This window comes from Oncorhynchus masou, unplaced genomic scaffold, assembly GCF_036934945.1.
Source record: "Oncorhynchus masou masou isolate Uvic2021 unplaced genomic scaffold, UVic_Omas_1.1 unplaced_scaffold_922, whole genome shotgun sequence".
NCBI classification, from domain to species: Eukaryota; Metazoa; Chordata; class Actinopteri; order Salmoniformes; family Salmonidae; genus Oncorhynchus; species Oncorhynchus masou.
This window is the reverse complement of record NW_027015700.1, coordinates 6,267-16,092: the sequence shown is the minus strand read 5'-3', so window position 1 is coordinate 16,092 and position 9,826 is coordinate 6,267. Positions and strand designations below refer to the sequence as shown.

Below are 9,826 nucleotides of genomic sequence, written 5' to 3'. Positions count from 1 at the left end.
CTACTATTAAGTTAATTAAAACAAAATCAATTAAAAGATTGTTTCTACTATTAAGTTAATTAAAACAAAATCAATTAAGATTGTTTCTCTAAGTTAATTAAAACTAAATCAATTAAAGGATTGTTTCCACTATTAAGTTAATTAAAACAAAATCAATTAAGATTGTTTCTCTAGTGTTAATTACAACAAAATCAATTAAAGGATTGTTTCCACTATTAAGTTAATTAAAACAAAATCAATTAAGATTGTTTCTCTAGTGTTAATTACAACAAAATCAATTAAAGGATTGTTTCCACTATTAAGTTAATTAAAACAAAATCAATTAAGATTGTTTATTTAAGTTAATTAAAACAAAATCAATTCAAGGATTGTTTCTCTATTAAGTTAATTAAAACAAAATCAATTCAAGGATTGTTTCTCTATTAAGTTAATTAAAACAAAATCAATTAAGATTGTTTCTCTAGTGTTAATTACAACAAAATCAATTAAAGGATTGTTTCCACTATTAAGTTAATTAAAACAAAATCAATTAAGATTGTTTATTTAAGTTAATTAAAACAAAATCAATTCAAGGATTGTTTCTCTATTAAGTTAATTAAAACAAAATCAATTCAAGGATTGTTTCTCTATTAAGTTAATTAAAACAAAATCAATTAAAAGATTGTTTCTACTATTAAGTTAATTAAAACAAAATCAATTAAGATTGTTTCTCTAAGTTAATTACAACAAAATCAATTAAAGGATTGTTTCACTATTAAGTTAGTTAAAACTAAATCAATTAAAGGATTGTTTCTCTATTAAGTTAATTAAAACAAAGTGAAATCGCCAAAACAACATCTTCATTATTTTTTTTCTAACATTCCATTTACATCCAAAATAGAGATTTGGTTCAGAATGAATAATGAGCCAACCTTTTAAGGACGTCTGTCTCTCTCTCTCTCTCCTCAGACAGGGAAGAGTGAGCTGGATAAGTACCTCTCCCCCCAGACGCCGCTCCTGATGCCCCATCCTGACCCCCCAGAGCAGAACAAGCCTCGGCGGGACAGTTCCTCTGTGATGGATCACTTCTTTGGAGACGACCAGGGCGGATCTCCTTACAGCATCAACATGAACGTCTTCCTGCCCGACCTGGCCTACCTGAGGATGGGCTTGTGTCGGCCGGCACGCCCAGGGCCCGGGGGTAACGGTGGAGGCATGGGCCAGCAGGTCAAAACAGAGCCCCCTGCCTCCTCTCCCTTCGCCCATCCTCATCCTCACTGCCCCAGCAGCAGCGTCCACAGCATCAGCCTTTCCGCGGTAACGTCGGCGGCGTCTTCGTCTTCTTCTTCGTTACCAGAGTTCACCAGCGTGTTCAGCCCGTCGGGTGGTGGTGACCCGACCTCTGACGCCGTGGCAACGGGCGGTTCTGTTTACGTGAAGGAGGAGCTGGGGTCGTTCGATCTGCCTCACGACGACTCTCTGTTCCAGCTGCTCTCTGCGGAGCTGGACTCCGCCCCTCTCGCGCCCATGCATCACCATGGCAACACTGCTCATCACCGGGCGGGGCAGCATCACGGAGGTTCCGGCCCCTCGCCCATCATGCACACGTTCCACGACCTACACTTAGCCGCCCAGGCCCAGCAGCAACACCAACAACTACAGAGTGCCAAGGCAAGCTACTGTGGTGGGCTGCACAGCGTAGGAGGGGCCTACCCTCACTTCCTCCAGCAGCCCCAGCACCATCAGGCCAAGGCCCCCTACCTGCCCCCCTCTCCTCCCAGCTCAGAGCCCAGCTCCCCAGATCGTCAGAAGGACCTCCTTCAGAACCTCTCCCCTCCCCCTTCCTATGCCGCCACTATCGCCTCCAAGCTGGGAGTCAGCGTCTCCCCCAGTCTTTCCCCCACCGGTGTGGCTCGACCCCCAGCCTCAAGTCTAACTCCAGCCCCAGGCTCCGGCCCAGCTCCAAGCCTGAACCAGTCCATGCAGGTCCGCTACAACCGCAGGACCAACCCAGACCTGGAGAAGAGGAGGATACACCACTGTGACTTCCCAGGTCAGGCCTCCTCCCTCTACTGTCAGGACGACTCCTCCCTCTACTGTCAGGACGACTCCTCCCTCTACTGTCAGGACTCCTCCCTCTACTGTCAGGACTCCTCCCTCTACTGTCAGGACTCCTCCCTCTACTGTCAGGCCTCCTCCCTCTACTGTCAGGACTCCTCCCTCTACTGTCAGGACTCCTCCCTCTACTGTCAGGACTCCTCCCTCCCTCTACTGTCAGGACTCCTCCCTCTACTGTCAGGACTCCTCCCTCTACTGTCAGGACTCCTCCCTCCCTCTACTGTCAGGACGACTCCTCCCTCCCTCTACTGTCAGGACTCCTCCCTCCCTCTACTGTCAGGACTCCTCCCTCTACTGTCAGGACTCCTCCCTCTACTGTCAGGACTCCTCCCTCTACTGTCAGGACGACTCCTCCCTCCCCTCCCTCCCTCCCCCTCCCTCCCTCCCTCCCTCCCTCCCTCCCTCCCTCCCTCCCTCCCTCCCTCTACTGTCAGGACGACTCCTCCCTCCCTCCCTCCCTCCCTCCCTCCCTCCCTCTACTGTCAGGACGACTCCTCCCTCCCTCCCTCCCTCCCTCCCTCCCTCCCTCCCCTCCCTCCCTCCCTCCCTCCCTCCCTCCCTCCCTCTACTGTCAGGATGACTCCTCCCTCCCTCCCTCCCTCCCTCCCTCCCTCCCTCTACTGTCAGGACGACTCCTCCCTCCCTCCCTCCCTCCCTCTACTGTCAGGACGACTCCCTCCCTCCCTCCCTCCCCCTCCCTCCCTCCCTCCCTCCCTCCCTCCCTCCCTCCCTCCCTCCCTCCCTCCCTCCCTCCCTCCCTCCCTCCCTCCCTCTACTGTCAGGACGACTCCTCCCTCCCCCTCCCTCCCTCCCTCCCCTCCCTCCCTCCCTCCCTCCCTCCCTCCCTCCCTCTACTGTCAGGGACGACCCTCCCCCCTCCCTCCCTCCCTCCCTCCCTCCCTCCCTCCCTCCCTCCCTCCCTCCCTCCCTCCCTCCCTCTACTGTCAGGCCTCCTCCCACCCTCCCTCTACGGTCAGGCCTCCTCCCTCCCTCCCTCCCTCCCTCCCTCCCTCCCTCCCTCCCTCCCTCCCCCCTCCAGAGCTTTACTTTAGGTTTACTTTCTGTGTATTGGTCATCTATTTCAGTTTATCATGAAGACGATGTGCCTGTTCCTAGCTCACATGCAATACATTGTTTACCATCAATTAGCTCCGTGTCTATAGTGTCCTGTGTTATGGGTGGTGGTCTGATTAGCTCAGTGTCTATAGTGTCCTGTGTGATGGGTGGTGGTCTGATTAGCTCAGTGTCTATAGTGTCCTGTGTTATGGGTGGTGGTCTGATTAGCTCAGTGTCCTGTGTGATGGGTGGTGGTCTGATTAGCTCAGTGTCTATAGTGTCCTGTGTGATGGGTGGTGGTCTGATTAGCTCAGTGTCTATAGTGTCCTGTGTTATGGGTGGTGGTCTGATTAGCTCAGTGTCCTGTGTGATGGGTGGTGGTCTGATTAGCTCAGTGTCCATAGTGTGATGGGTGGTGGTCTGATTAGCTCAGTGTCCTGTGTTATGGGTGGTGGTCTGATTAGCTCAGTGTCCTGTGTTATGGGTGGTGGTCTGATTAGCTCAGTGTCCTGTGTTATGGGTGGTGGTCTGATTAGCTCAGTGTCTATAGTGTCCTGTGTTATGGGTGGTGGTCTGATTAGCTCAGTGTCCTGTGTTATGGGTGGTGGTCTGATTAGCTCAGTGTCCTGTGTGATGGGTGGTGGTCTGATTAGCTCAGTGTCTATAGTGTCCTGTGTTATAGGTGGTGGTTGATTAGCTCAGTGTCCTGTGTTATGGGTGGTGGTCTGATTAGCTCAGTGTCTATAGTGTCCTGTGTGATGGGTGGTGGTCTGATTAGCTCAGTGTCTATAGTGTCCTGTGTTATGGGTGGTGGTCTGATTAGCTCAGTGTCTATAGTGTGATGGGTGGTGGTCTGATTAGCTCAGTGTCCTGTGTGATGGGTGGTGGTCTGATTAGCTCAGTGTCTATAGTGTGATGGGTGGTGGTCTGATTAGCTCAGTGTCTGTAGTGTCCTGTGTTATGGGTGGTGGTCTGATTAGCTCAGTGTCCTGTGTTATGGGTGGTGGTCTGATTAGCTCAGTGTCCTGTGTTATGGGTGGTGGTCTGATTAGCTCAGTGTCCATAGTGTTATGGGTGGTGGTCTGATTAGCTCAGTGTCTATAGTGTCCTGTGTGATGGGTGGTGGTCTGATTAGCTCAGTGTCCATAGTGTTATGGGTGGTGGTCTGATTAGCTCAGTGTCCTGTGTGATGGGTGGTGGTCTGATTAGCTCAGTGTCTATAGTGTCCATAGTGTGATGGGTGGTGGTCTGACTCAGTGAATTTAGTAAACATTACTATTCTCTGTGTGCGTTGCCTCTGAATGACGTTGAATAATTCAGTAATCGACAGCAGGCTTTTAGCCATCTCTAGGATGTATCCCAAACGGCACCATATTCCCTACCTAGTGCCCTCGTTGTGACCAGAATCCTAGTCAAAAGTAGTGTACTATATAGGGAACAGGGTGTCGTTTGGGATGCAACCAAGCTCTGGAGATCTGTCAGAGAAACACAGGAAATGGACAACCGAGACAGATTCTTATTGGTTGCATCAAACTGACAGTGTTTCACAGCTAGAAAAACACACCAGTCAGTCGACTGAAACACACACACAAACACGCACGCACGCACGCACACACGCACGCACGCACACACACACACACACACACACACACACATACACACATAAACAAACTCCTCTTGGGCTAATATACTACTCATGTGCTCCTCCTGCTTGTCAGCAGCTCTCTGTCACTAATGTTAGATGATGTCAGATAGCCTCTGGCTCTGTGATTGGACGGTTACTCAACTCCTCAGCATGTCTGGACTGGCGTGTTGTAAATGGGAGCAGAGCTTGTAGAGGCGGTGTTGTAGAACAGGGAGACGGTGTTGCAGAACAGGGAGACGGTGTTGTAGAACAGGGAGACGGTGTTGCAGAACAGGGAGACGGTGTTGCAGAACAGGGAGACGGTGTTGCAGAACAGGGAGACGGTGTTGTAGAACAGGGAGACGGTGTTGTAGAACAGGGAGACGGTGTTGCAGAACAGGGAGACGGTGTTGCAGAACAGGGAGACGGTGTTGCAGAACAGGGAGGCGGTGTTGCAGAACAGGGAGACGGTGTTGTAGAACAGGGAGACGGTGTTGCAGAACAGGGAGACGGTGTTGTAGAACAGGGAGACGGTGTTGTAGAACAGGGAGACGGTGTTGCAGAACAGGGAGACGGTGTTGCAGAACAGGGAGACGGTGTTGCAGAACAGGGAGACGGTGTTGTAGAACAGGGAGACGGTGTTGTAGAACAGGGAGACGGTGTTGCAGAACAGGGAGACGGTGTTGCAGAACAGGGAGACGGTGTTGCAGAACAGGGAGACGGTGTTGCAGAACAGGAGACGGTGTTGCAGAACAGGGGAGACGGTGTTGCAGAACAGGGGAGACGGTGTTGCAGAACAGGGAGACGGTGTTGCAGAACAGGGAGACGGTGTTGCAGAACGGTGTTGCAGAACAGAGACGGTGTTGCAGAACAGGGAGACGGTGTTGCAGAACAGGGAGACGGTGTTGCAGAACAGGGAAACGGTGTTGCAGAACAGGGAGACGGTGTTGCAGAACTGGGAGACGGTGTTGCAGAACAGGGAGACGGTGTTGCAGAACAGGGAACGGTGTTGCAGAACAGGGAGACGGTGTTGCAGAACAGGGAGACGGTGTTGCAGAACAGGGAAACGGTGTTGCAGAACAGGGAGACGGTGTTGCAGAACGGTGTTGCAGAACTGGGAGACGGTGTTGCAGAACAGGGAGACGGTGTTGCAGAACAGGGAGACGGTGTTGCAGAACAGGGAGACGGTGTTGCAGAACAGTTGCAGAACAGGAGACGGTGTTGCAGCAGAACAGGGAGACGGTGTTGCAGAACTCTGTAGAGACGGTGTTGCAGAACAGGGAGACGGTGTTGCAGAACACGGTGTTGGAGGGAACGGTGTTGCAGCAGGGAACGGTGTTGCAGAACAGGGAGACGGTGTTGCAGAACAGGGAGACGGTGTTGCAGAACAGGGAGACGGTGTTGCAGAACAGAACAACAGGGAGACGGTGTTGCAGAACAGGGAGACGGTGTTGCAGAACAGGGAGACGGTGTTGCAGAACAGGAGACGGTGTTGCAGAACAGGGAGACGGTGTTGCAGAACAGGGAGACGGTGTTGCAGAACAGGGAGACGGTGTTGCAGAACAGGGAGACGGTGTTGCAGAACAGGGAGACGGTGTTGCAGAACAAGTTGGAGGCGGTGTTGCAGAACTCTGCAGAGGCGGTGTTGCAGAACAGGGAACGGTGTTGCAGAACAGGGAGACGGTGTTGACGGTGTTGCAGAACAGGGAGACGGTGTTGCAGAACAGGGAGACGGTGTTGCAGAACAGGGAGACGGTGTTGCAGAACAGGGAGACGGTGTTGCAGAACAGGGAGACGGTGTTGCAGAACTCTGCAGAACAGACGGTGTTGCAGAACAGGGAGACGGTGTTGCAGAACAGGGAGACGGTGGTGTTGCAGAACAGGAGAGACGGTGTTGCAGAACAGGGAGGCGGTGTTGCAGAACAGGGACGGTGTTGCAGAACAGGGAGACGGTGTTGCAGAACAGGGAGACGGTGTTGCAGAACAACAGGGAGGAGACGGTGTTGCAGAACAGGGAGACGGTGTTGCAGAACAGGGAGACGGTGTTGCAGAACAGGGAGACGGTGTTGCAGAACAGGAGACGGTGTTGCAGAACAGGGAGACGGTGTTGCAGAACAGGGAGACGGTGTTGCAGAACAGGGAGACGGTGTTGCAGAACAGGGAGACGGTGTTGCAGAACAGGGAGACGGTGTTGCAGAACAGGGAGGCGGTGTTGCAGAACAGGGAGACGGTGTTGCAGAACAGGGAGACGGTGTTGCAGAACAGGGAGACGGTGTTGCAGAACAGGAGACGGTGTTGCAGAACAGGAGACGGTGTTGCAGAACAGGGAGACGGTGTTGCAGAACAGGAGACGGTGTTGTAGAACAGGGAGACGGTGTTGCAGAACAGGGAGACGGTGTTGCAGAACAGGGAGACGGTGTTACAGAACAGGGAGACGGTGTTGCAGAACTCTGTAGAGACGGTGTTGCAGAACAGGGAGGCGGTGTTGCAGAACAGGGAGGCGGTGTTGCAGAACAGGGAGACGGTGTTGCAGAACAGGGAGACGGTGTGCAGCAGAACAGAACTCTGGAGACGGTGTTGCAGAACAGACGGTGTTGAGACGGTGTTGCAGAACACGGTGTTGCAGAACAGGGAGACGGTGTTGCAGAACAGGGAGACGGTGTTGCAGAACTCGGTGTTGCAGAACAGGGAGACGGTGTTGCAGAACAGGGAAACTGTGTTGCAGAACAGGGAGACGGTGTTGCAGAACAGGGAGACGGTGTTGCAGAACAGGGAGACGGTGTTGCAGAACAGGGAGACGGTGTTGCAGAACAGGGAGACGGTGTTGCAGAACAGGGAGACGGTGTTGCAGAACAGGGAGACGGTGTTGCAGAACAGGGAGGCGGTGTTGCAGAACTCTGTAGAGACGGTGTTGCAGAACAGGGAGACGGTGTTGCAGAACAGGGAGGCGGTGTTGCAGAACAGGGAGACGGTGTTGCAGAACAGGGAGGCGGTGTTGCAGAACAGGGAGACGGTGTTGCAGAACAGGGAGACGGTGTTGCAGAACAGGGAGACGGTGTTGTAGAACAGGGAGGCGGTGTTGCAGAACAAGGAGACGGTGTTGCAGAACTCTGTAGAGACGGTGTTGCAGAACAGGGAGACGGTGTTGCAGAACAGGGAGAACGGTGTTGCAGAACAGGGGAGACGGTGTTGTTGCAGAACTCTGTTGCAGAACAGAGACGGTGTTGCAGAACAGGGAGACGGTGTTGCAGAACAGGGAGACGGTGTTGCAGAACAGGGAAACGGTGTTGCAGAACAGGGAGACGGTGTTGTAGAACTCTGTAGAGACGGTGTTGTAGAACTCTGTAGAGACGGTGTTGCAGAACAGGGAGACGGTGTTGCAGAACAGGGAAACAGTGTTGCAGAACAGGGAAACGGTGTTGCAGAACAGGGAGACGGTGTTGCAGAACAGGGAGACGGTGTTGCAGAACAGGGAGACGGTGTTGCAGAACAGGGAGACGGTGTTGCAGAACAGGGAGACGGTGTTGCAGAACAGGGAGACGGTGTTGTAGAACAGGGAGGTGGTGTTGCAGAACAGGGAGGCGGTGTTGCAGAACTCTGTAGAGAGAACAGGGAGACGGTGTTGCAGAACAGGCGGTGTTGGAGACGGTGTTGCAGAACAGGGAGACGGTGTTGCAGAACAGGGAGACGGTGTTGCAGAACAGGGAGACGGTGTTGCAGAACAGGGAGGCGGTGTTGTAGAACAGGGAGGCGGTGTTGCAGAACAGGGAGGCGGTGTTGCAGAACTCTGTAGAACAGGAGACGGTGTTGCAGAACAGGGAGACGGTGTTGCAGAACAGGGAGACGGTGTTGCAGAACACGGTGGAGAACGGTGTTGCAGAACAGGGAGACGGTGTTGTAGAACTCTGTAGAGACGGTGTTGCAGAACAGGGAGACGGTGTTGCAGAACAGAACAGGGAGAGACGGTGTTGCAGAACAGGGAGACGGTGTTGCAGAACAGGGAGACGGTGTTGCAGAACAGGGAGACGGTGTTGTTGCAGAACACGGTGTTGGAGGGACGGTGTTGCAGAACAGGGAGACGGTGTTGTAGAACAGGGAGGCGGTGTTGCAGAACGGTGTTGCAGGAGAGACGGTGTTGCAGAACAGGGAGACGGTGTTGCAGAACAGGGAGACGGTGTTGCAGAACAGGGAGACGGTGTTGCAGAACAGGGAGGGAGACGGTGTTGCAGAACAGGGAGACGGTGTTGCAGAACAGGGGAACGGTGTTGCAGAACAGCAGAACAGGGAGACGGTGTTGCAGAACAGGGAGACGGTGTTGCAGAACAGGGAGACGGTGTTGCAGAACAGGGAGACGGTGTTGCAGAACACGGTGTTGCAGAGGAGACGGTGTTGCAGAACAGGGAGACGGTGTTGCAGAACAGGGAGACGGTGTTGCAGAACAGGGAGACGGTGTTGCAGAACAGGGAGACGGTGTTGAACAGAACAGGGAGACGGTGTTGCAGCACGGTGTTGCAGAACAGGGAGACGGTGTTGTAGAACTCTGTAGAGACGGTGTTGCAGAACAGGGAGACGGTGTTGCAGAACAGGGAGACGGTGTTGCAGAACAGGGAGACGGTGTTGCAGAACAGGGAGACGGTGTTGCAGAACAGGGAGACGGTGTTGCAGAACAGGGAGACGGTGTTGCAGAACAGGCAGAACAGGGACGGTGTTGCAGAACAGGGAGACGGTGTTGCAGAACAGGGAGACGGTGTTGCAGAACAGGGACGGTGTTGCAGAACAGGGAGACGGTGTTACAGAACAGGGAGACGGTGTTGCAGAACAGGGAGACGGTGTTGCAGAACAGGGAGACGGTGTTGCAGAACAGGGAGACGGTGTTGCAGAACAGGGAGACGGTGTTGCAGAACAGGGAGACGGTGTTGCAGAACAGGGAGGCGGTGTTGCAGAACTCTGTAGAGACGGTGTTGCAGAACAGTGGAGACGGTGTTGCAGAACAGGCGGTGTTGCAGGAGGCGGTGTTGCAGAACAGGGAGACGGTGTTGCAGAACAGGG

At 53.0% G+C, this 9,826-nt stretch overlaps 1 protein-coding gene across 1 annotated transcript; it reads left to right on the top strand.

The window, feature by feature from the left end:
* Window positions 1–951: 951 nt before the first annotated feature.
* LOC135538163 (Krueppel-like factor 5) lies at window positions 952–3,846 on the top strand. The gene is made up of 2 exons (XM_064964132.1): window positions 952–2,032; window positions 3,836–3,846. The coding sequence occupies exons 1-2, from the start codon at window positions 1,000–1,002 to the stop codon at window positions 3,844–3,846; spliced, it is 1,044 nt and encodes a 347-aa protein (XP_064820204.1). The 5' UTR covers window positions 952–999.
* The last annotated feature ends 5,980 nt before the right edge of the window (window positions 3,847–9,826 follow it).